The 26453-nt window shown below is 43.2% G+C and overlaps 1 protein-coding gene across 1 annotated transcript in view; it reads left to right on the plus strand.

Moving 5' to 3' along the window:
- Positions 1-26453, plus strand: part of CABIN1 (calcineurin binding protein 1) — a 156022-nt gene continuing 129569 nt past the window's right edge. Inside the window, 5 exon segments of the mRNA XM_032876019.1 lie at positions 1-70; positions 20330-20406; positions 21335-21427; positions 22559-22672; positions 25324-25458. Coding sequence (XP_032731910.1) covers positions 20404-20406; positions 21335-21427; positions 22559-22672; positions 25324-25458 — 345 coding nt within the window. The 5' untranslated portion in view covers positions 1-70; positions 20330-20403.

Below are 26453 nucleotides of genomic sequence, written 5' to 3' on the forward strand. Positions count from 1 at the left end.
CTTATTGTCAGGCGCGCTGCCGGCCGGCGCGGGGGTCGAGGCGGGCAGGCCGTTGCTGTGGAGACGCCTGGTGAGTTCCAGGGTGGCTGGTTTGGGGGCATCCCCCAGATGGGGGCGCGGCTCTGCTGAAGCAGAGGCGGGAGCAGGGGCTCGGGCCTAAGGGGCGGTGGGCGCGGGGCCGAGGCCGGTACGGACGCGGGGGAGGGGGGCGCCTCCGGTAGCCTGAGTGCCACATTCGGGGAAACCGAGGCTGGAGTGCGGGAGCGGCGAGGCCGGGGCTCTTGGCTTCCTCGCGGGCCTCTTCACCGCTCCTACCGTCACCCTGGGGTGCCCAGGACTGGCTCCAGCCTCGGGAGTGGTTCTCGGTGACAGCCTCAGGAGCCACCGTTGATTCTGCGTCTGCCGGGTGCTGAGCCCAGTGCTAACCCTTTACTTCACTTACGTCCTTTCACTTCACCTTCACAGCAGCCCTGCTAGGTGAGTGTTGTTATTAGCGCCATTTATACGGGTGGAAACTGAGGCCCAGACGGGGTGAAGGATCTTGTCTAGAGTCAGCCAGCTAATTAATGGGTCAGCCCAAGTCTAGGCTGAAAAAAACATTTTTTAAAAAGATTTTATATTTAAATAATCTCTGCACCCATTGTGGGCCTTGAACTTGAACCCAGAGATGAAGAGTTGCATGCTGTATCTACTGAGTCAGCCGGGTACCCCTAGACTGAAAATCTTGAGTGTACTCCCTCCCAGGAGGAGGAGGAGGACCCCAGGTAGATAGATAGAGCCTACTGACTCGCTCAGGTGTCTGCACAAGTGATTTTGGAGCCACTTAACTCTTTGGGGCCTGGGTTACTGTGTGTCTATGGGTCATAACTGTGGGACTTAGGGTTTCATGCAGCTGAAGTTCCTTCTATGGGATCCATAACTACCGTTACAACTAAAATCTCCTTTGAGTGGTCTCCTTTAGAGGTTGGCAAACTTATGTGTTAAGTGTAATACTACTTATAATATTAATCTAATTTTAATGTCATAGTGTGTTGTGAATATAATAAGCATATTTATAATAGTATTTTAGGATTAGGAGGCCTACTCTGTCTACTCAGTTCTGGCATTTTACAGTGGATACAGGCAGAGACAATAGGTAAGTGAGTGGCAGTGTGCCAATAAAATTTTATTTATGGGCATTGAAATTTGAATCTTACATAATTTTTATATAATTTTCATGTGTCACAATTTTTTTTTTTTTATCCATTTAAAAATGTTAAAACCAAGGTGCCTGGGTGGCTCAGTTGGTTAAGCGTCTGCCTTGGGCTCAGGTCATGATGCCAGGGTCCTGGGATCAAGCCCAAAGTCTGGCTCCCTGCTCAGAGGGGAGCCTGCTTCTCCCTCTCCTCCCTGCTTGTGCGCTCTCTCTCTCAAATAAATAAATAAAATCTTTTATTTATTTATTTAAAAAAAAAGATTTTATTTATTTATTTGACAGACAGAGATCACAAGTAGGCAGAGAAGCAGGCAGAGAGAGAGGAGGAAGCAGGCTCCCTGCTGATCAGAGAACCGACGTGGGGCTCCATCCCAGGACCCTGAGATCATGACCTGAGCTGGATGCAGAGGCTTTAACCCACTGAGCCACCCAGGCGCTCCTAAATAAAATCTTTTAAAAAATGTCAAAACCATTCTTTACTCCTAGGCTATACAAAAACAGTAGGCTGGTTAACTTGTTGACCCTTAATCTACCCCCAAACCTCATAGAATAGAGGAAACAGATTCAAAGAGGGGTCTTTTTTGCAAAGCTAACCACACAGCCAGGAAGTACCACAGCTCGGCCTAAAATCTAAACTTCCTTACTCCCAGACCAGAACATGTCAGGAAACACCACTGCTTATTACTGACGGGGTCAAGGTGCTGAGGTACTCAAAGTGTGCTGTTCTTTATCATGTGTTCTTAAGGCCCTGGAAACCACGGTCTAAGGAGTTTGGAAATTTGTGACGTTAAACTCCTGAAGGTGCTGTTCTAGGATAGTGTGATTACTGGGCTGGGAGTCTGAGAAATGAATAGATACTTTCCTTCTTTATTCAATAGCTGCCTTTTTTTTTTTTTTTTTGGCTCCCTTTAGTGGGTTTCTGGTGAATAATACAGACATGGTCCCCATCACTTTGCTTACAGATGATGAATACATAATGTCAATGCTCAAGTAGCTATTTCTTTTTTAAACTGTTTATTTTAAACTAAGTTTAGATTTAGAGAAAAGTTGCAACAATAACACAGTTTCCTTACTTCTCTCACTTTGCTTCTCCTAATGTTAACATCTTATAGAATCATCATAGAACTATCAAGAACAGGACACTAATATTGATATAATGTTATTAACTCAATTGTAAACGTAGTTTGAATTTGACCAGTTTGCCACACAATGTTCTGGTTTTCACTCTACGATTCTAACTTCCCATATTGCATTTAGTTATTGTTCCTTAGTCTCCTTAGCTCTTAATGATTACATAGTTTTGTCTTTCTTAGCCTCGATATTTTTCAAGAGTACTGATAAGTTATTTTGTCTAATATCCCTCAACTTAGATTTGTCTAATGTTTTCTCTTAATTCATGTGAGGCTATGCATTTTTGGCCAGTATAACACAAACATTGTGTCGTCCTCAGTGTATCATATCAAGGAGTTCAAGATGCTGATAGGTCTTAGTACTGGTGATATTGATCTTCATTGCTTGCTTTAGTTGGTGTCTGCTGGGTTTCTATACTATAAAGTTACTATCTTTCCCTTTGGTAAGTATCTTGGGGGAAATATTTGGAAGGATGGGAATTCTGGTTCTCACAAATTTATGCCCACTGACCATAGTTAGCATCCATCTGTGGGTCCCTAGGGTGTTTGCCTGAAAGTAATTGCCTATTTCTCTCTTTCCTTCTACATTTGTTAATTCAAATTCAATTAAAGGAAGAGCTATCCTTTCTCTCGTTTATTTATATTAATATGGGCCCCATAGATACTCATTTTATTCCATCTAATGTTACCATTATTTTGTTGTTCACTGTTCTGGCTTTGTTTGTTCAGGATCTCCTTCAGGTTAGCTGCTATGTACTCAACAAATCCTCATCATTTTTTGGAGCATTTACTGATTTTCTGGCACCTCAAAATGTGCCAGAGTCATCTTGTGTTCTCTCTGCTCCAAATCTGGGATCCCAATTCTTGTTGCTTTAGCCTTACAGTATCCAATCAAGATACTACTCTCCACAGTTACTTAGGTCGGTTCTTTTCTTCCTCATACCCTTCAGTGTGGTTATGTAATTTGTAATACAGTTGGTTTATGTTAAAGTTTTTATTCCATTTGGGCTCCTCTAGATCTCGATTTTTTTGACTGGGATACTGACTGTGGTTGTGAGAGTAAGAACTGTAATAAAGATATACTCAGGGAAGTGTCACTCCCTCCCCCATCCCTGCCACTTTGTTCCTGTTCTCCCCTACCTTTCACCCCTTTCCTGCTCATCCCCTGCAGCTAACTGATCACTTTGGTGTCTGGATTATCCTTTCTTTTGCACAAATGAACAGCTGGTTGTATATTTTCTTATATCCTCCTCTTTCACATATGAAAAATAGCATGCTATAGATAATCATATTTTCTTTTTTCACTTAAAAATATGTCTTGGGGCACCTGGGTGGCTTAGTGGGTTAAAGCCTCTGCCTTTAGCTCAGGTCATAATCCCAGGGTCCTGGGATCGAGCCCCGAATAGGGCTCTCTGCTCATCAGGAGCCTGCTTCCTCCTCCCTCTCTGCCTACTGATGATCTCTGTCAAATAAATACATTTAAAAAAAAAATCTTTAAAAAATATGTCTTGAAAATCACCCTTATGTGTTCATAGAGATCTTATTCATTTTTAAAAAAGTTTTATTGAGATAAAAATTTTTTTAAAGGTATTTATTTATTTGCCAAAGAGAGACACAGCGAGAGAGGGAACACAAGCAGGGCGAGTGGGAGAGGGAGAAGCAGGCTTCTTGCTGAGCAGGGAGCCCAATTCAGGGCTCGATCCCAGGACCCTGGGATTATGATCTGAGCCGAACGTAGATGCTTAATGACTGAGCCACCCAGGCACCCCGAGATAAAAATTTATACATAATTTACCTATTCATTAAGATAAAATTTACATACAATTTTTCATATTCACAGAGTTGTGCCTCACCACAATCAATTTTAGAACATTTTTATCACGCCAGAGGAAAACCCTGTACTGGTTAGCTGTCACTTTTCATTGCCTCCTGCCCTAGCCCTAGGCAGTTACTAATACTTTCTGTCTGTATAGCTTTGCCTGTTCTGGACATTTCATATGAATGGGATCATGCAATATGTGGTCTGTGACTGGCTTCTTTCACTTAGAATGATGTTTTCATGGTTCATCCTGTTGTCAGTAGTCTATTGCATTTTATGGCTGAATGATATTCTGTTTTATGGATATACCACCTTTTATTTATCCAGTTATCAGTTGATGGGCATTTGGATTGTTTCTACTTTTTGGTTACTATGCATAATGCTGCCATAAACATTTCTTCATTAACTTTTACAGCTGCGTATTACTTCATTGTGTGGATGTACCATAGTTTATTCATCCACTATACTATCGATAGCCATTGAAGTTTCCAGTCTCTTGGAATTACAAACAATGCTGGGCTGAATAACCCTGTGCATGTGTATTTCATATTGTTGAGGGTACCTCTTTAGGATTGATTCCTAGAAATAGAATTGCTGGGTTGAAAGGTAAGCGCATTTGTAATTTTGTTAGCTATTGTCAAATTCCTCTCCAGAGTGGTTGTGCCAGTTTGCATTCCCGTCAAATGTATGAAAATAGTGCCTATTTCCTGACAACCTCCAACAGAGTGAGCTGTTAATTTTTGTGAATTTTAATTTTTGCGAGTGTGATAATGATAGTGCAATAGAAACATTGTCTCAGTGCTATTTTAATTTGCATTTCTCTAGTTATGAGTGAGTATGAACGTCTTTTCATAGGCTTGAGGGCCAGTTGTATGTATATTTTTGTGACTTGTCTGTTCATATAGTTTCCCCATTTTTTATCAGGTTTTTTTTTTCCTTTGCTTGTGGTATAATACATTTAATGTGAAATGTAATTTTTTTTTGAAATGTAATTTTTAATCTCTTTTTAAGTGTATAGTTCCGTGGCATTAAATACATCTACACTGTTGTGCAGCCATCGCTACCATACATCTTCCAGAACTTTTATTTCCATCTTCCCACACTAAAACTCTGTACCTATTAAACACTCCCCATTCTTCCTTTCCCCCGGCTCTTGGCAACCACGATTTTACTTTCTATGAACTTGACTGCTTAGGTACCTTGTATAAGTGGAATCATGCACCATCATTCTGTGCTGGCTTATTTCACTTAGGATATCTTCAGGGTTCATACATGTTGTAGCATGTGTCAGAATGTCCTTCCTTTTTAAGGCTGAGTAATATTCCATTGTATATATATACCACGTTTTTTTTTTTAAAGTAGCCTCCATGCCTGGTGTGGAGCTCAGTGTGGGGCTTGAACTCATGACTCCGGTATCAAGACCTGAGCTGAGACTGAGTCAGATGCTTAACCCACTGAGACACCCAGAAACCCTTTGTTTATCCATTCATCTATGAGTGAACACTTACTTGGGTTGCTTCTACCTTTTAGCTATTGTGAATAATGCTGTCTCCCTCAGGTTTAAGAGCTCTTTAAAGATTTATTTATTTATTTATTTATTTGACAGAGATCACAAGCAGGCAGAGAGGCAGGCAGAGAGAGAGAGAGGAAGGGAAGCAGGCTCCCTGTTAAGTAGAGAGCCCTATGCGGTGCTCGATCCCAAGACCCTGGGATCATGACCTGAGCTGAAGGGAGAGGCTTTAACCCACTGAGCCACCCAGGCGCCCCGGTTTAAGAGCTTTTTATGTGTGTCTATAATATATGTTGCAAATATTTTCTCCCAATTTATCAGTTGACTTTTGACTTTTGTTTCTGATTAAAAATTTTTTTCTAATTAAAATTTTTTTCAATTTTATTGAGATGTAATTGGCATATAGCATTATACAAGTTTAAGGTATATAGCATAATGACTTGACTTACATGTATTGTAAAATAATTATCACAGTTTTGTTAACACCCATCGTGTCATCTCATATAGATAAAAAAACAAAAAAAAGAAAAAATACTTTTCCCTTGTGATAAGAACCCTTAGGATTTATTCTCTTGACTTTCAAATATATTATATAGCAGTGTTAACTATAATTATCATGTACATTATATCACTAGTACTTACTTACAACTAGAAGTTTGTACCTTTTGGCCACATTCATCCGATTCTCTCCTTCACCCTTTCCCCACCTCCTGCCTCTGGTAATCACAAATCTGATATCTTCTCCTATGAATTTGTGTTGTTTTGTTTTTATTTGTTTGTTTTTTAGATTGCCATATAAGTGAAATCATATAATATTTGTCTTTCTCTGTGTGACTTATTTCACTTCACATTACGCCCTAAAGGTCCACCCATTTTGTCACTTCCTTTTTTATGCAAAATAGTACTGCGGTGTGTGTGTGTGTGTGTGTGTGTGTGTGTATGTATACACACATATAATTTCTTTATTCATCCATAGATGGATGCTTAAATTGTTTCCATGTCTTGGCTATTATAAACAATGCTCTTAAGAACATGGGTATGCAGATCTCTCTCAGACATAGTGTTTCCATTTCCTTTAGATGCCTTCCCAGAAGTGGAATTGCTGGATCATATAGTAATTCTACTTTTATTTTTGCAGAACCTCCATTATTTTCCATAGGAGCTGTATCAGTTTACAATCCCAACAATACACACGGGTCCCTTTTCTCCACATTTTCACTGGCATTTGTTCACTCTTGTCTTTTTGGTGATAGCCATTCTAACAGGTTTGTGAGACGATAACTCATTGTGGTTTTGATTTGCATTTCCCTTATAATTAGTGATGAGCACCTCTTCATGGACCAGTTGGCTATTATTTTATTTTCTTTGGCAAAATGTCTAGTCAGGTGCTTTGCCCATTTTTAAATTGGGTTATTTTGTTTTTGTTTTTGCTATTATATGAATTTTTTATATATTTTAGATATACACTCTGATCAGATATATAGTTTGCAAATACTTTTTCTGTTCTGTAAATTGTCTTTTCATTTTGTTGTTTATTTTCCTGTGCAGAAGCTTTTTAGTTTGATGTAGTCCCACTTGTTTATTTTTGATTTTGTTGCTTGTGCTGATTTTTTTGTCATGCAAAATTTAAAACATTTTTATGTAATCAAATTTATTTATTTATTTATTTATTTATTACTGCCTCTGGATTTTAGATCATTATGAGAAAGCCTTTCCATATACAGGGTTAAAGAGGAATTCATCCTTGGGACATCTTCGTGGCTCAGTCAGTTAAGTGGTTGCCTTTGGCTCAGGTCATGATTCCAGCATCATGGGATCAAGTCCCACATTGGGCTCCTTGCAGGGAGCCTGTTTCTCCCTCTGCCTCTGCCTGCCACTCTGTCTGCCTGTGCTCGCTCGCTCTCTCTCTCTCTCTCTTTCTGACAAATAAATAAATAAAGTCTTTAAAAAAAAAAAAGAGGAATTCATCCTTTTTTTCCCCCCTAACATTTGTCTGGTTGCTTTTTTTTTTTTTTTAAGATTTTTTATTTATTTATTTGACAGACAGAGATCACAAGTAGGCAGAGAGGCAGGCAGAGACAGAGAGAGAGGAGGAAGCAGGCTCCCGGCTGAGCAGAGAGTCCGATGTGGGGCTTGATCCCAGGACCCTGGGATCATGACCTGAGCCGAAGGCAGAGGCTTTAAGCCACTGAGCCACCCAGGCACCCCTGTCTGGTTGCTTTTGTTTTCATTTGGATCCCTAATCCATTTGGACTTTATTTATGTATATGGTGTGAGTTAAGGATCTAATTTTATCTTTTTCCAAATGGCTACCAATTTTCCCCAGAAACTCTTGTTACAGTGTTCATTTTGACTCCAGTGGTTTGAGATACCAACTTTGTCACATTTTACATTTTCATATGTACTCCAGTCTAATTCTGGACATGGTCTCTCTATTTATGCATGTGCCAGTACCATAGTTTTAAGTACTTAGGCTTTATATAGTATGTGTTAATGTGTGGTAGGGCTCATCCCCTCTTGTAGCTTTTCTTCTTTTTTCACTGTTTCCCTAGCTATTTGTACATTTTGTTTTTTCATATGAACTTTAGTATCAACTTGTCTAGTATCTTGTTGGCATTTTTATTTGTATTGCATTCATTTTTTAAAAAAGATTTTATTTATATTTGAGAGAGAGAGAGAGAGAGAGCATGAGAGGGGAGAAGGTCAGAGGGAGAAGCAGGCTCCTGGGGGATGCGGGACTCGATCTCAGGACTCCGGGATCATGACCTGAGTTGAAGGCAGTGGCTTAACCAACTGAGCCACCCAGGTGCCCCGTGTATTGCATTCATTTTATAAATTAACTTAGGGAGAACTGACATCTCTATAATGTTGAATCTTGTCCAAGAACTGAGGATATCTTTCCATTTGATCAACTTTACTTTTTTTTTTTAAAATATTTTATTTATTTATTTGACAGAGGGAGATCACAAGTAGGCAGAGAGGCAGGCAGAGAGAGAGAGGAGGAAGCAGGCTCCCCGCTGAGCAGAGAGCCCGATGTGGGACTCGATCCCAGGACCCTGAGATCATGACCCGAGCTGAAGGCAGAGGCTTTAAGCCACTGAGCCACCCAGGCACCCGATCAACTTTACTTTTGTATCTTTTGGTAGTATTTTAAAATTTTCCTTGCATAGGTTGCACATTTCTTGTTAACTTTATTTCTAAATATTTAATCATCTCTGTTGCTATTACTAACAGGACTTTTCTCTTTTGTAATGTCTTGTGTTTGTTTTTGGTTTATGTGGACACTATTGACTTTTGTATGTTAATTTTTGTGTCATGCTCCTTTATTGACTTATTGAGTTCTTCTAAGTTTTATCGTTGGTTTTGAGGTTTTCCAGGTATTCTATTATGTTGTATGAAATTAATCATTGTTTTACTTCTTCTTTACTCATTCTTCTACCTATGATTGGTTTCCCTTTTCTAATGGTATAGCTAATACGCTAAGTATAATTGTGGATAGTAGCAGACATAATGGGCATCCTTGCTTTGTTTCTGATATTAATGGAAATGCCTCTAGTGTTTCTCTATTAAATAAGATTTTGGCTTTAGGACTAAGGTATATAAGAAAGTATTACTTGATTCCTATTTTTTTGAGTGCTTTTTATCATGGGGGGGATTGAATTTTGTCAAAGGCTTTCTTTTCTGTGGGGATAATCATACATTCCCCCCCCTTAGATGATTATGTTGTATTTTCATTGTTAGTATTTCCTTACATTTCTCCAATTTTACCTGCATTTCCAGAAGTTGTTTATTTTATTTTTAAAAAAGATTTATTTATTTATTTTATTTGACAGGCAGAGATCACAAGTAGGCAGAGAGGCAGCCAGAGGCGGGGAGGGTGGGGGGGGGACAGGCTCCCCGCCGAGCAGAGAGCCGGATGCGGGGCTCAATCCCAGGACCCGGGATCATGACCTGAGGCCCTAATCCACTGAGCCACCCAGGTGCCGCTCCAGAAGTTGTTTAATAGGAGGTACTTAAATTTTTGAATAGAAGCACTTGTCTCTGTTGGTGATGGTGGTGGTGATGGCAGTGGTAGTGTTAGTAAATTCTAATTTTAATGTATTGTGATCAGAGATTTTAAAAAATATTTTTATAGATGTTTTCTTTGTGACTTTGTGACTTACATGCTCCTTTGTTTTGTGAATATGCTGTAAGCACCAGAGAATGTGTAGTCTCTGTTAGCAAATGTAGAGTGATATGCATCTGTAAGTTTTCCTGTAATCATTTTGTTTAGATATTCTGTCTCCTTACTTATTGTTTTCTCCCTTTGACCTGTCTTATACTGATAGTGGTGAGTGAAAGTCTCTTATTATTAGTGTGTTTTTATTTATGTGTCCTTGCATCTGATGTGTTTTTTGTTTCATAGAGTTGGTTCCTGTATTATTTGTATTATTTGGTGTATATTCTTTTTTTTTTAAGGTTTTATTTATTTATTTTAGAGAGAGAGAGTGGGGGGAAGGGTGAAGGGAGGAGAGAATCTCAAGCTGACTCAGCACTGAGCAAGGAGCCTGACAAGGGGCTTGATCTCAGATCTTGAGATCATGACCTGAGCTGAAATAAATAGTTGGGACTATTTCAGCTCTATTGACCGACCCACCTAGGCGCCCCAACACTGGCTTCTTTCACTCAACATGATATAATGCAGTTGAGATTCATTCGAGTTGTTACATGCATTAGTTATTTGTTTCTTTTAATGAGCAGCATTATTCCATTGTGTAAGTAGTGTTTTACTGAGCAGTATTCCCTGTGTGGTATATCACAGCAGTTTATTTTTTCACATGTTGAAGAATTGCCACCTCCTGAGGGCACAGTAGAAAAGACTGTGCCCCCCCACCTCCCCATTCTCTTGCAGCGGACTTGCTTGTGCCTCATTCTTCTCCTGTGCACCCTCAGGAGGCAGCAATGAATATTTGGTTTGTTTCTACTTCTTGGTAATTTGAATGAAGTGTCTTTAAACATGTACACACAGGCTTTGTGTGAATATTTCTCTAGGGTAAATAGCTGGGATGAGATTGCTGTATCATATGGTCATTGTGTGCTTAACTTTGTAAGAAACTATTTTCCAGGGTGCTTGGGAGGGTCAGTTGGTTAAGTGTCTGCCTTCGGCTCAGGTCATGGTCCCAGGGTAATGGGATGGCGTCCCACATCAAACAGGGAGCCTGCTTCTCCTTCTGCATCTGCCTCTCTCTGTCTCTCATGAATAAAGAAATAAAATCTTAAAAAAAAAGTTGGGGGGTGGTGCCTGGGTGGCTCAGTTGGTTAAGCGACTGCCTTAGGCTCGGGTCATGATCCAGGGTCCTGGGATCGACCTCCGCATTGGATTCCCTGCTCGATGGGGAGCCTGCTTCTCCCTCTCCCTCTGCTGCTCTGCCTGCTTGTGTTCTCTCGCTCTCTCTGTTAAATAAATAAATAAAATAATCCCCCCCCAATAAATAAATAAATAAAACTATTTTCCAGCATGGTGGTACTGTTTTGCATTCCCTTTTTATTTATTTATTTATTTATTATGATTTTATTATATTTATTTGACAGAGAATGAGACAGAAGAGAGACCGCACAGGCAGGGGGAGCAGCATGCAGAGAGAGGAACAGCCTCTCCACTGAGCAATGAGCCTGATTCAGGACTTGTTCTTAGGAGTCTGGGATCATGACCTGAGCCAAAGACAGACCCTTAACTGGCTGAGCCACCCAGGCACCCCCCGTTTTGCAATCCTATCAGCATTGTGTGAATTTCAGTTGCTCAGTGTCCTCACCAGGACTTGGCATTATCAGTTTTTTAGAAAATATGGCCATTCTCTTAGGTCTGTAGTAATATCTCATCATGATTTTAATATACATTTCTCTGATGACTAATGATATTGGATATCTTTTAATGTACTTACTTGCAGCATGTATATCTTTGGTGAGGTAGCCAAGTCTTTTGATTATTATTTTTTTTTTTTAAGATTTTATTTATTTATTTGTCAGAGACAGAGGGAGAGAGAGCGAGCACAGGCAGACAGAGGCAGAGGGAGAAGCAGGCTCCCTGCCGAGCAAGGAGCCTGATGTGGGACTCGATCCCAGGACGCTGGGATCATGACCTGAGCCGAAGGCAGCTGCTTAACCAACTGAGCCACCCAGGCGTCCCTCTTTTGATTATTTTTTAATTGGTTCTTTTTTTGAAACCCTAGGTCTCAAAGATTTTCTCTAATGTTTTCTTAATTTTACATGTTTAGAAATGATACGTTTTGAGTTAATTTTTGTATTGAATTCTTGGTTAAGTTTTTTTTTTTTAATTTTTATTTTTTCCATATGGTTGTGCACTTGTTCCAGTACCGTTTGTTGCAAACAAAATCTTTGCTGCAATCACTTGTCTTTGCATTGTTGCTGATAATCAGTTGACCATATTTGCTTGGGTTTATTTACGGGCTCTATTTTATTTCATTGATTTTTGTGTCTATCTCTTCATCAACACCACACTGTCTTGATTTTATTGTAGCTTTAAGTCTTAGAATTAGGCAGCATGTTTCTTCCAACTTTATTTTTTTTCAAAACTGGGTTATTATTCCAGGGGCACTTGGGTGATTCAGTTAAGCCTCTGCCCTTGGCTCAGGTCATTATGCCAGGGTCCTGGGACTGAGCCCCGCATCAGGCTCCCTGCTTAGCAGGGAGTCTGCTTCTCCCTCTCCCTCTCACTTCTGCTTAGGCTCTCTCTCCCTTTCTCTCAAATAAATAAAATATTTAAAATGGATTATTCTAGTACCACCTTTCCATCTAAATTTCTTTTTTATTTTTATTTTTTTGAGAAAAGTTTTTAGGAGATTTATTTATTTGTGGGGTGGGGCACACACAAGCAAGCACGAGTGAGGGGAGGAGCAGAGGGAGAGAGAGAATCCCAAAAGAGATCTACATGCTGAGCTCAGAGCCTGACTCGGCTTGATCCCAGGACCTCGAGATCATGACCTGAGGTGAAGTCAAGAGTGCTGCTTAACTGAGCCACCCAGGCATCCCCATCCATCTAAATTTTAGAATTAACTACTAAAAATGCTGCTGTGATTTTGGTTGGAATTGCATTAAATCTGTATATCCCTTTGGGAAAAATTGACATCTTTACTAGATTGAGTCTTTCAGTCCAAGAATATGATATATCTTTCCATTTATTTAGGTCTTCTTTGAATTCTTTCATCATTGTTTTCTTTTTCTTTTTTTAAAATATTTTATTTGTTTATTTGACAGAGAGAGAGAGAGAAATCACAAGTAGGCAGAGCAGCAGGCAGAGAGAGAGGGAGAAGCAGGCTCCCCGCTGAGCAGAGAGCCCAATGTGGGGCTCCGTCCCAGGACCCTGAGATCATGACCTGAGCCGAAGGCAGAGGCCTAACCCACTGAGCCACCCAGGCACCCCTCATCATTGTTGTTGTTGTTTTTTTTTTTTAAGATTTTATTTATTTATTTGACAGACAGAGATCACAAGTAGGCAGAGAGGCAGGCAGAGACAGAGAGAGGGGGAAGCAGGCTCCCCGCTGAGCAGAGAGCCTGATGTGGGGCTTGATCCCAGGACCCTGGGATCATGACCTGAGCCGAAGGCAGAGGCTTTAACCCACTGAGCCACCCAGGCCCCCCTCATCATTGTTTTCTAAGTGTCAGAATATACATTTTGTATGTATTTTTTCTTATTTATTTATTTATTTTAAAAATTTTATTTATTTATTTGATAGAGACATAGCGAGAGAGGGAACACAAGCAAGGAGAGTGGGAAAGGGAGAAGCAGACTTCCTGTTTAGCAGGGAGCACGATGTGGGACTCAGTCTCAGGACCCTGGGATCATGACCTGAGCTGAAGGCAGGTGCGTAATGACTGTACCATCCAGGCGCCCTGTATTTATTTTTTTAGATTTATACCTAGGTATTTTATGTATATATTTTTTGGAACTATTTTAAATTACTTTTTTTTTTTTTTCAATTTTGATTTCCAGTTGTTGCTGGTATATAGAAATACAGGGTGTTGACCTTTACCCTGTGGCTTTGCTACACTCACCTGATACTTCTAGGGCTTTATCTTATAAATTCTTTGGGATTGTCTATGTGGACAGTTATGTCATTTGTGAATATGAGTGGTTTCATTTCTTCCTTTCTAATCTCTTTGCTTTTATTTCCTGCTTTATTGGGGTGACTAGGACTTCTAGTGCACTGTTGAATAGGAGTGATGAGAGTGGACATCCTTGCCATGTTCGTTATCTTAGGGGGGAAAGCATTCAGTCTTTTACAGCTAATTATGATGTTAGCTATAGGGGCACCTGGGTAGCTCAAGTTGGTTAAGCATCTTGACTCTTGATTTTGGCTCAGGTCATGATCTCAGGGCTGTGAGATCGAGCCCTGCATTGAGCTCTGCACTCAGCATGGAGTCTGCTTGAGATTTCTTTCCCTCTCCCTCTGCCCCTCCACCTGCTCTCTCTCTCTCTCTAACCCCTAGCATCTGTTTGTCTCTCTAAATAAATAAATAAATAAATAAATAAATAAAATCTTTTAAAAATTATGTTGGCAAAACATCTTTGGTAAAATGCCTTTTATCAGATTGAGGACATTTCCTTTTATTCCTGGTTTTCTTCTTTCTTTTTTTAGATTTATTTATTTTAGAGAGAGTGTGCACAAGTGGGAGGTGCAGAGGGAGAGGGAGAGATAATCTCAAGCTGACTCCGTGCTGAGCTTGGATCCCAGTGCCAGGCTCAGTCGATCTCATGACCCTGAGATCACAACCTGAGTTAAAATCAAAAGTCAGATGCTTAACTAACTGCATTACCCAGGTACCCCTAATCCTGGTTTTCTAAAAGTATTCATTTTTTTTTTTTAAGATTTTATTTATTTACTTTGACAGAGAGAGACAGCGAGAGAGGGAACACAAGCAAGGGGAGTGGGAGAGGGAGAAGCAGGCTTCCTGCGGAGCAGGGAGCCCAATGTGGGGCTCTGAGGCTCAATCCCAGGACCCTGGGATCATGACCTGAGCTGACGGCAGATGCTTAACAACTGAGCCACCCAGGGGCCTCCTTTTTCATTTTTTTTTTTTTTAATTATTAATGGAGAACACAGTGTGTGATGATCATGTGCAGTAGGGGGCACATCAGAGGGATGGGGGTCAGGGAAGCTCCTTGATGAAGTCCCATTTGAATTGAGATGGGAATGTTTCCCTTCACTCAGGAATGTCATATTTCACAGTGTCACCAAAGCTGTTAGTGAGCTGTTCCTCTGCATGGCTTCTGCAGCTTAGCTTGTCATACAAGAGTTCTCCTGTGAATGACAGATGCTGGTCTTAAAGAAAGATTTGACCGAGAAATTAAATACATCTCCCACTAAAATATGCTGCCTAGATACCACTCATCTGCTTGTTCATCCCTTCCTTTCTGGAGCACCTGTTTTGTGCCAGACATGGAGGTGCAAAGGTAAATAAGGCAGGACTGTTTAGGAGCTTACAGGCTGGTGGAAGAGACCCAGGGTAATTCAGGGCAGAGGTGAGAGTATGTAGAGGAAATTTAGAAAGAACCTGCTCTTGCTGTATTAAGTCAGTGTAAGATTTTCAGGTTTGAAAAGCTGTTTTATTGTTACATCTTAGGTAAAAATTCTCATGTGTACTGATATTTAAAAATCCAAGGTCAGTTGCAAGCTAGTGATTGCTGTGTACTATTTTGGCAAAAGTAAAGGGGATAATACAGTCCATGTTACAGAATCCCCTTAGTCCTCTCAGGGTGTATTAAGAGTACAGTATTCTGGCTCATTCTTTATTTTGCTACTGGAAATTGAGGGAGCTGAGGAAGAGTGGTAATGATAAGATAGAATTGGGGGTCTGTGGTAGAGGGGATCATGGTCTCATGGGACTAATGTACAAGACGAGTCGTTGGGAGGATCATTTTTTAGGTTCTTCTTCAAATGTTATGTGGACACTCACAAGTATGCCTCTGTTCCAGTATGTATCTGTGTCCAGCCCTACGACTGCCAGCCCTTATGAGATAAGCATTATCATACCCATTTTGCTGATTAGGCTGAGGCTCAAGGGACCTGGCTGACCTGTCCAAGGTCACAATGCTAAAGAGGGACAAAAATATGACTAAGCCCAATACTCTTTCCAGAGGCTGTTTTGAGTTTGAGATAACTCAGATGTGTCTTGTAAGTGTCTGGGATGGACTTTAGTGGTAGAGGAGTGGAAGGTACTGTATTTTTAGATTACATTAAAGTTAGCACAGGAGCCTTTTTCAGTGGGGACAATTGGCTTGAACAATTTCTAAAGAATTAGGAATCCTGAAAGTTCTATCTTCTCTTCAGCACTGTGGGCTCTGTGAGGGTCTTCTGGCCCTGATCATGGTGCCCAGGGAGCTTTTGTTTTGAGGAGTCTAGGGGCTTTCTCTATAGAGGTAGGTGGACAGAAGGGTGGGCAAGGACTTGGGCAACAAGTGGGACCAGAAACCTCTCTCTCGACTTGGAGCCCACTGTTTTTCCCCTCCGACTTGGCTGGTCATCCTTCATTCAGTCTGTCCTGGGAGCGACTCCGAAATGGGACCTGCATCCATCCTGCTCCTGGGTGACGTAGAAGCCCCAGGGGAAGGCACTAGCCCATCTAACACAATTCCAGTGGTTGTTGGGTGCCTTCCTGCAAGGTGCTGCTGAGGCAGGAACAGGTAAGCTCTCCTCCTTCAGGAGTAGGTTGTCCTCGGACATGATGGCTATATTGATGTCCTTCCACCTGTGGATGTGGGGCCTGCTGCTGCCACACAGAAACCTGATCTCTCAGTCATCCCTGAGTGCTCCTCTTATTTTTCTCTCCATGAGGATTTCAGGGGGCATCTGGGAAGACTTGCTGTGACTTGGGGCTAGCACTTGCCCTGTGGAGAGCCGGTTGGGAGGCCTCTGGTTAGGTATCAGCGCTACCCTACAACTTCTCTCCTGCACTCTTTACCCCTATGTATAATCATTTGCCCCTGCTTTCAGTTCTTTTGGATATATACCCAGAAGTGGAAATGCTGGGTTATAAGGTAGCCTTATGTTTTAGTGTTTGAGGAACTGCTGAACTGTTTTCCATAGAAGAGCATGAGGGTTCCAGTTTCTCTACATCCTTGCCAGTGCTTGTTATTTTCTATGTGTGTATTTTTTGTTTCTTTTTCTAAAGATTTATTTATTTGTCTGAGAGAGAGCGGGGGTGGGAGGGGCAGAGGGAGAGGGAAACTCAAGCAGACTCTGCACTGGGCGAGGAGCCTGATGCAGGGCTCAAGCTCATGACCCTGAGATCAGACCCGAGCTGAAACCAAGAGTTGGATGTTCAACCAACTGTGCCACCCAGCCACCCCCTATATGTATGTTTTGTTTTTTCTTTTTTTTTTTTTTAAGATTTTATTTATTTATTTGACAGACAGAGATCACAAGTAGGCAGAGAGGCAGATAGAGAGAGAGGAGGAAGCAGGCTCCCTGCCGAGCAGGGAGCCTGATGCGGGGCTCGATCCCAGGACCCTGGGATCATGACCTGAGCTGAAGGCAGAGGCTTTAACCCACTGAGCCACCCAGGCGCCCCTGTTTTTTCTTTTTTTGTAGACAAAGCTTTTTAAAAATTTTTAAAATTTAAATTCAATTAATTTTTTAAAAATATTTTTAAATTTAAATTTATTTTTTAATATGAGAGAGAGAGTGAGCACAAGCAGGGAGGAGGGAGGAGCAGAAGGAGAAGCAGACTCCCTACTGAGCAGAGAGCCTGATGCAGGGTTTGATCCCAGGACCCTGAGATCATGACCTTAACTGAACGAAGCCACTTAACCGACTGAGCCACCCAGGCATCCCATAAATTCAGTTATTTATCATATCGTGTATTATTAGTTTCAGAGGTACAACTCAGTGATTCATCAGTCTTATGTAAAACCCAGTGCTCGTTATATCGCGGGCCCTTCTTAATATCTATCATCCTGTTATCCCATCCCCGACCTCCCTCCCCTCCAGCAAAACTCAGTTTGTTTCCTATGATTAAGAATCTCTTATGGTTTGTCTCCCTCTCTGATTTTGTCTTGTTTTATTTTTCCCTGCCTTCTCTTATGATCCTCTGTTTTATTTCTTAAATCCCACATATGATTGAGATCATATGATATTTGTCTTTCTCTTATTGACATTTTTCGCTTACCATTATGTACTTTCTAGTTCCATCACCATTGTAAATGTCAAGATTTCAGTTTTTTTGATGGCTGAGTAGTATTCCACTATATATATTTATACCACATCTTCTTTATCCAGGTTCATCTATTGATGTGTGTATTTTTTAAATTTTAGTCTAGATGCAGGGTTTTAATTGTATAGTTTCTACTTTTGTCTCTCTCTCTCTCTTTTTTTTTTTTCTGTATCGAATGGCAGTCACAGTGTCCATCATAGTATAGCTTATGGTAAAGCAGCAGTTTCCACACTGGGCCTCAGTGTTCTTTTTTCCTAGCTGTAGAACCCAGGAGGTAAAATAGCTATTAGCCTAGAGGAGATTTGAGTCTTCCTTGTCTGTGGAAAGACTGTACTTCCTTTCTTGTAAGAACCTTTGGCGAACTCAGAGCCCATGGTGGAACCCATGCTAGAAATCATTGCTGTAATGCTGTTTGCAACAGCAGTCAATTCATGTTATCCAGGTGGAGCATGCATTCAGTCTGTATGCCCAAGGCTCACTTCCACTGCCTGCTGGGCCCTTTCAGGGCCTTCTGCCAGCCTCTTAGATGGGACTTTTTCTAACTCCTCCTCCTGCGAGATCTGGCTTGTTTGGGGGTATCCCTCCCTGTCCCGGCCCCTCAGGCCGGAACACTTGGTGTTATCCAGAACCCCTCTGTTCCCTCCAGCCTCCCAGGTGCCGAGTCCTATGAATCTGCCCCCTGGAGTGTGTCCCTTCTGTCCAGTGTGCCCTCTAGGTTCCTGGCATCTCTTTGTTTAATAATAGCATGTAATTCACATACCATATAGTTCACCTGTGTGGAGTGTATATATCAGGGATTTTCAATATATTCACAGAGTTGTGGAACTGTCACCACAACCAATTTTAGAACATTTTCATCACCCTGGAAAGAAACCCTGTACCTATTAGTAGTCACTCCCCATTTGTCCCTCTCCTGTAGCCTACCATCTACGTTCTGTTTCTATAGATTTGCCTATTCTGGACACTACATATAAATGGAATCCGACAATACATGGCCTTTTGTGACTGGCTTCTTTCATTTAGCATTAAGGTTCATCCATGTTGTAGCACGTGGTAGTACTTTAGTCTGTTTTATGACTGAAGAATAATGCGTTGTATCAACATACCACATTTTATTTATCCATTCATCAGTTGACAGACATTTGGGTTGTTTCCACCTTGAAGGTGTTATGAATAATGCTGCTGTGAACATTCTTTTTTTTTTTTTAAGATTTTATTTATTTATTTGACAGACAGAGATCACAAGTAGGCAGAGAGGCAGGCAGAGAGAGGGAGAGGAGGAAGCAGAGAGCCCGATGCGGGGCTCAATCCCAGGACCCTGGGATCATGACCCGAGCTGAAGGCAGAGACTTTAACCCACTGAGCCACCCAGGCACCCCTGCTGTGAACATTCTTGAACCAGGTTTGGTGTGGACATATGTTTTCATTTCTCTTGGGTAGATACCTAGGAGTGGAATTTCTGGGTCATATGGTGACTCTGTTTAACATTTTGAGCAACTACCAGACCGGTTTCCACACAGCGGCTGCACGCTTTGCCTTCCTATCAGTAATGTATGGAGTTCTAATTTCTCCATATCTTTACCAATCCTGTCCTTTTTTGCGGACTTCAAATTGGTCTGCCTACCTCTATTATTTTTTCCTGTATTTCTAAAATTTTGCTTTCCTGAAAACTCTTGGTGGCTGCTGTTGCCTACAGGATGATTTTTCCACTTCTCTGGCCCAGCACTCTTCCATCCCCCATGCCCATCTCTGCTCTAAGGCCCAGCCACGGGCTGTGTTGGCATCTGCGTGTGTCCATACTTCCCCATCACACCACAACCCCCTGCCTCTCCATTTCATCACACTCTACCTCAGTGCTGTTTCCCAGGGCTTACCACGAGGGCTGCCTTGCTCACTGTCCTGGATCCCTTCAAGTGGATTATTTTCCACCTGTAGATGTTGCCTGGGTTTCTCTTCATTTCATTCAATTATTATTACTTTTTAAAAAGATTATTTACTTATTTATTTGACAGAGACACAGCGAGAGAGGGAAAACAAGCAGGGGGAGTGGGAGAGGGAAAAACAGGCTTCCCACTGAGAAGGGAGCCTGATGTGGGGCTTGATCCCAGGAGCAGAAGCTTAAGGACTGAGCCACCCAGGCACCCTTGATTACGTTTAATTATTGAAAAAAATAACTGTTTATAGGGCTCTTTCCTCTGCTGAACAGTGAGCCCTGGGGGCAGGAGTTGGTCTCATTCTTCTGTGACCCCAGTGCCTGGTGTCTTGCCTAGCTAGGGCAGAAGCTCTGGCCACAGAACCTGGATGACAGATCACACAGCCATCCTGAGGCAGTTGCTCACTGGCCTGTGTGCTTAGAGCTGGCTAGGTTCCTGGATTTGGGGACTGCTTTGTGATGGGCCCCTGGAACTGTGGTGTGCCTGGCTTTTCTTGGGCCCTCTCTCAGTCTCTCCTGTTTTCTTCTCTAGGAGATTGTGGACCAGCACAGCCCCTGCCAGTGATGGGAAGTGGTGCTCAGTGGCAGTGCTGAAGCTCTCTGAGTATGGTAAGGACTGGTGCTTGCCTGTTTTGCTGGTGTCAGTGCTGTTTTGTCACTTCACTCCTGGGGGTGAGGACCATTATCTTGGGGGACACTCAGTATGGGGCAGCCTTCCTCCTGGGAGAGCTGTTGGTGCAGTTGAGGGTAAGCATGTTTAGTTAATATGTTCTGCTGGGCCTTGCCACAGTTGTGAGAAAGGTACAAAGTTCACATGTTTTGTTAGTGTCTGCTGTTCTTTTTTTTTTTTTTTTAAGATTTAATTAATTTATTTATTTGACAGAGAGATCACAAGTAGGCAGAGAGGCAGAGAGAGAGGAGGAAGCAGGCTCCCTGATGAGCAGAGAACCCAATGCGGGGCTCGATCCCAGGACCCCAGGATTATGACCCGAGCCAAAGGCAGAGGCTTTAACCCACTGAGCCACCCAGGCGCCCCAGTGTCTGTTGTTCTGATGTCTAGGTCATCTGTGTATCTAGCATTGCTGGGGTGTTCCTTTTGCAGTGGATAGCACCTAGGACATGCTTCCCAAGTAGCTTGTTAAGTAGCTTGTTACATATTCTGGTCTTTGTTTTTCTCCTCGATCATTTATTGTTCATTACATTCTGAGAAGGCCATAGCTGCTTGCGTTATAAGATCATGTGCTTAAGCAGAGTTGTATTCATTGTAGTTTTTTTTTTTTAAAGATTTTATTTATTTGTCAGAGAGAGAGAGAGAGAGACATTCAGAGAGAGCACAAGCTGGGGGGAAGGCCAGGCAGATGGAGAAGCAGACTTTCCCCAATGTGGGGCTCAATCCCAGGACCCTGGGATCATGACCTGAGCCAAAGGCAGATGCTTAACCGACTGAGCCACCCAGGCGCCCCTCACTGTAGGTTGTTAAAGAGACAAGTGACATCTCAAAAGCAACTTTTTTCTTGCCTCAAATCCCTGTTTTTAGATTCGAATTGCAGCCTTAAATGCCAGCTCTACAGTTGAGGATGATCATGAAGGAAGCTTTAAAAGTCACAAAACACAGACCAAGGAGGCCCAGGTATGTAATCCATGGTCTTCCTCTGTAGGTAGACCCTGCTTTTCATTTCTGTAGAGCGTACCTCATTTTAAATGCTTTCGCAAGACTTAATGGGATTTTAGCTCTCCATCTCATGTTATACTTGCTTTACTTGGGGGTGGTCACACTGAAGAGAAATTCTGTATTCTGTGAGCAGTGTTTGGGCCAGTTCAGCTCCTGCTCCCACTTGTCCAGCAGGGACTAACTTTCTGTGCAGCCCATTCTTTGTGCTCACTTCAGGACTTGGCACACCCAAGGATGGCACCATGTTAATGGTAGCTGATGCTTTGAGGTTTCCCCGTGCCTTGCCCTCATGGGCCAGTGTGAAGAGGCACTTGAGTGGAGATGTCTTGAGGGGGTCTCACTGGAGGTCGGTGAGGGGCCAGGTTCAACGTCAGCTCTCTAGATTCTTGGTGTTTCGTCTCTTCCATGAGACCTGGCATCGCCTCCACTTCAGCCTGGTTCTTTCCTTCCCTCCACCCATCTCTCTACCTGTGTCCTGCCATAGTACAATAGTGCCTTGCTTCTTTTTCCCATTTTTGTTTTACCTGGAATGGACATGTGGCTCCCCTTTCACAGGAGACACGCAGGCAGTCTTGAGCCCTCTCAAAAGCCAATAGTGAGCTATCCCTGGTCCTCAAGGGATGTCCCTAGGGCTCAGCCTGCCTAGTGCCCCTTCTGTCCTAGAGGAGGTTGTTATCCTCTGTGGGCAATGATCAGGCTAGGGCAGAGTGGCAAGTGGAAAGCAATGGAAACCACCCATATTCTCTGGGAATCTCTGGGTTATTCTGGCTGGTGTGGCCACTCTCCCAGCTTCACCCAGAGAAGGCCCGCTGGGTTCATAACCTTGCCATTGCTCTCATCCTATGTCCTTGGGCCAGTGTGTGTTTTGCTGTTGCTTAGACTCACTTGAGCCTGTGTTGCTCCTGCTCCTTGGGGGACTCTTGAGGGGTTTGTCTCCCAGTGATGAGCTCCTGGCAGGTTGGAGTGTTAGGACTGTTTCCACTACAGAGGGAACAGCTGTCCGTTTACGTGGCCTTGACTGTAGCCCCCTTACACACACTTTTGGCTTAAGAAAGACAAACCTTTGTAATTTCCTGTCTTGGTTCACAGGAAGCAGAGGCTTTTGCCTTGTATCACAAGGCCCTGGATCTCCAGAAACATGACCGGTTTGAGGAGTCAGCCAAGGCCTACCATGAGCTCCTGGAGGCGCGCCTGCTACGAGAGGTGAGGCACCACAGGCCAGGCGGTGAGCTTGCCTTCTGCCCTCCCCTTCTTCACTGGGCGACCTTGGACATGTTACTTCCTCTCTCTGCCCCTCAGCTTCCCCACCTGTAGAGTGTCAGCCTCCTTGGGTTGCTGTGAGGGTGGAGTGAATCCAGTGAAGCATGAAGAGTGATTGTTGTTCTTAGTAAGTGCCCTGTGTTGGCTACTTTGTTACATTCTCTTTGCAACTACTCTGTTGAGAAGGTGGGGTCCCCTGTCCCCATTTTATAGTTGTGGAAATGGAAGCTTAGTGAGGTGTTCATAACTCAGAGCTACCCAACTAGTGAAGCATTAGAACCAGGATTAGAACCCATGGTTTCTGATACTTAATGATCCTATGGGCAACACGGTTTGGCAAATGCTATTTAGGTGATAGCCCGTGAGCTCAGGAAGCCTGTGTAGGCGCTCCATGGGCTTTTGAAAGACATAGAGAAAAGGGTTGGGAGAGCACCACAGAGCCATGTTTAGGGCACAGGGTATGGTGGAGAGGCAGGACCTATTGATCCAGCGTGGGGGCCATGCTAGTGGCAAGTGAGCCAGACCTGAGTTGGCTGGGTCATGGAGATGATTCCTGGAGGTTTGAGAATGAGTGTCAACTTGAAATTGATTTAGGAAGAATTATGTTTCATTAGGAGGAAAGGCTTTTGTTTTCAAGTACCCAGACACTAAACACCGAGACGTGCAATGAGGAAGCAGACAGACTCCATCCCTGGGCTTTTTCTGGAATGCGGTCCTTCAGTTGAGCAGTCTCCTATACTTCTAGGAAGGCAGACACTTATATCTGCCTCGTGTCCCTACCCCTGGATGATTTTTTACCACAGATGAGGCAGAATGCTGTGTTCTCATTGTTAGTTATAGGAGTCCATCCCTTCCCTCAGGCGTGGATGTCAGGATTCTCTGGTGTTGGTTGTAGTGTCTTGGAATTAGGGCTGTGGGAATTGTGACCTACCCCTCCCCCATTAGTAGGAAGTGAGTGAGGGCCCAGAGGTGAGAACGACTTTATTCTACCTTACTGAGTTCCAGCCACAGGCCAGGGGCCGTGTGTGCTTCAGGAGGGCGTCTTCGGTCAGACCATGATGGAGCAGGCCTCAGAGGTGAGTGGGTGAGCAGAGCAAAGTCGGAAGGGTGTTGTTGGCCTCGTAGTCATAGGTGTGTCCACTTCCCTCTCTGTCATTTCAGCCTTGAAGCACTGCTGTAGCACACTCCCCGTTGGCTTATAAATGTAAAACGCGATCATCGTAAACAGTTGAAAAGTACAGAAAATGTATAGAAAAGTTTCTTTTCACATTCATCCTCACTGGTATACTTAAGATTAAACTAAATTATGTAGTTACAGTCTCCCAAACACTTGGCATAAACAGGCCCTGGAACACAGCTGACACCTAAGAAGTGGCCAGCTTCGCTGGGGAGACTGGCTGGGGTGAGCCCTTCATCTCCCGTGGGCATCAGCGTGTCTGTCATGGAGGATGGAGGACGGAGTGGAATCCAGCTGGTTAGGTGGAGGTTAGTCATGAGGGCTTCTGCTGTTGTGTGTGGAGGTACACTGGCTAGTCTCCGAGGTAGACTCACACGGCCTGTATTGAAGGGTTCACACCAGATTTTGAACAGTTCTGTACCTGGAATGGCGAGGGTTCCTGGTATCCAGGTGAGCCTGTTGTTGGGGATCTTCCTGCAGTACAAGCCAGACGACAGGAGAAATAAGGAATGAGGTTGATTTGAGCTTTTTAGTCTTCTTGTTGGGATTCCATAAGAGTGCTAGGGTAGATTTCTTAGATTAGTCAAGGGGCTATTCCTGAAGGTTGCGTGTCTTCAGGTCTTACCTATTCTGATCATGAAGAAGAATGTCATGTGAATATGACCTGTCCAACGACAAGGCTGAGATATGGACCTGCCCCTGGAAAGAAGTTATTTGTGCCACCTAGTTTTTCTGTTAGAAAATGTTTTACTTTGTCCCGTGGTTAGAGCAGTAGTTTTCCTCATCAGCGGTGTCTTAGAAGTTGTAGCGTTTTCTAAGAGTTTTCATAAAAGCTGTAGTGAAATAACTTTTTATATAAAGCACATTTATAATCTTTATGCTCTTTTGGCTTGCACTTTTGATATTCGGGGTAGGATTACTGTCCTCGCAGTACAGAGATCCTCAGGGCGCTAAAGTTTTAGGTAAAGTCGCTGTCCACAGTTACATGATCAGTTACAGAGTTGGGAGCCCAGCCTCCGGATTCCTAATCCGGTGCTCTTCTTGCTTCGGGATGTATAGAGATGCGTAAGTTGGCTGCCTGGCCATCTCCAGACCCTGGTGCTGCCCCCAGGTGGCCTCCTCATGCCCTGTCCTCCCTCTTCAGGTCTGCTCCGGGGGAGCTGCAGGCTCTAGGTTTGATCTTTCAAGCCTGGCTGTAGCGATGGGGTGCTGAGACTATCTGCAAACTGCCTTGTAGTGATACAGCTTTCCTTCTCTGTCTGCTCGGAGCTGGAGGGGTCCTCCAAGGACATCTAGTATAGGGCTTTCCTTTTCCAATGGAGGGTGGCACTGGACTGGGCCAAGGGCCAAGAACCCTGGTGTCCTGTTGAGGCTTCAGGGCCTAGGTGTCACTCTCGACCTCTGTTTTTGTTCACAGGCAGTTTCGTCCGGTGATGAGAAAGAAGGGTTGAAGCACCCTGGGCTGATGCTGAAATATTCCACATATAAGAACTTGGCCCAGCTGGCTGCCCAGCGAGAGGACCTGGAGACTGCTATGGAATTCTACTTAGAGGTGCAGTTTTGGCAGTGCTTATTGGCCCCTTGGGGTTTTTGAAAGCTCTTGGTGGAAAGAGTGAGGTTATGGTCTTGTTGGCTAAAAAGAAGAATTTATAGTGGCGCATCACCAGGCTGTGGTCCCTGAGACCCTCATCAGTTGGCAGCAGTGCGTTCAGAGAGAGCAGGAGCCAGCATGTGCATTGGTGCTCTGCCACTCAGGGCCCACGTGGCCTCGGCGAGTTGCTTGCTCTCTCTGGGCCTCCAGGTCTACAGCAGTATAGTAGGCACAGTAAGAAAGAGGGCGGTTGTGAAACTGGAATGAATTGGTACATACACCCGTGCTAAGAACACAGCTTGACCCTTGGCACTCTGTACCTGCTCGTAACAGTATAGCTGTGATCTCGGTGTTAACGGTCACCATCTCTGTGGGCACCTCTAAGGTGCCAGATACCATGCGAACTCCTTTCCACACATGCGCTAACCGGACATCATCTTGCAGGGATGCAGGATGCACTAAAATCTTCATTTTAGTGGTGAGGGGACTGAGGTTTGGGATCACGCTGCCAGTCAGTATAGGAGCAGGATGTGAACTGAAGTCTGTCATCAGAGCCCATAATTTTTCTAGAACCCCACAATTCAAAATAAAAAATTTTTAAATCCCGCAAAAATACCCCCCAAATCCATTTTCTTTTCTTTTCTTTTTTTTTTTAAAGATTATTTATTTATTTATTCGACAGACAGAGATCACAGGTAGGCAGAGAGAGGGAGCGGGGAGCACTCTCTCTGCTGAGCAGAGAGCTGGATGCGGTGCTCGATTCCGACCCTGAGATCATGACCTGAGCAGAAGGCAAGAGGCTTAACCCACTAAGCCACCCAGGCACCCCCCATTTTCTTCTAATGGTACTTTCATTAATGGTACTTACCTATCAGATATATAAGGAGTACAGATGTTCAGAGTGACAAACTGCGTCAGGAAGATGTTCTGAATTTGATAAATTGGTTCCTGTAACT

Source organism: Lontra canadensis, unplaced genomic scaffold (assembly GCF_010015895.1).
Source record: "Lontra canadensis isolate GAN:19392208 unplaced genomic scaffold, GSC_riverotter_1.0 scaffold57, whole genome shotgun sequence".
Lineage (NCBI taxonomy): Eukaryota > Metazoa > Chordata > Mammalia > Carnivora > Mustelidae > Lontra > Lontra canadensis.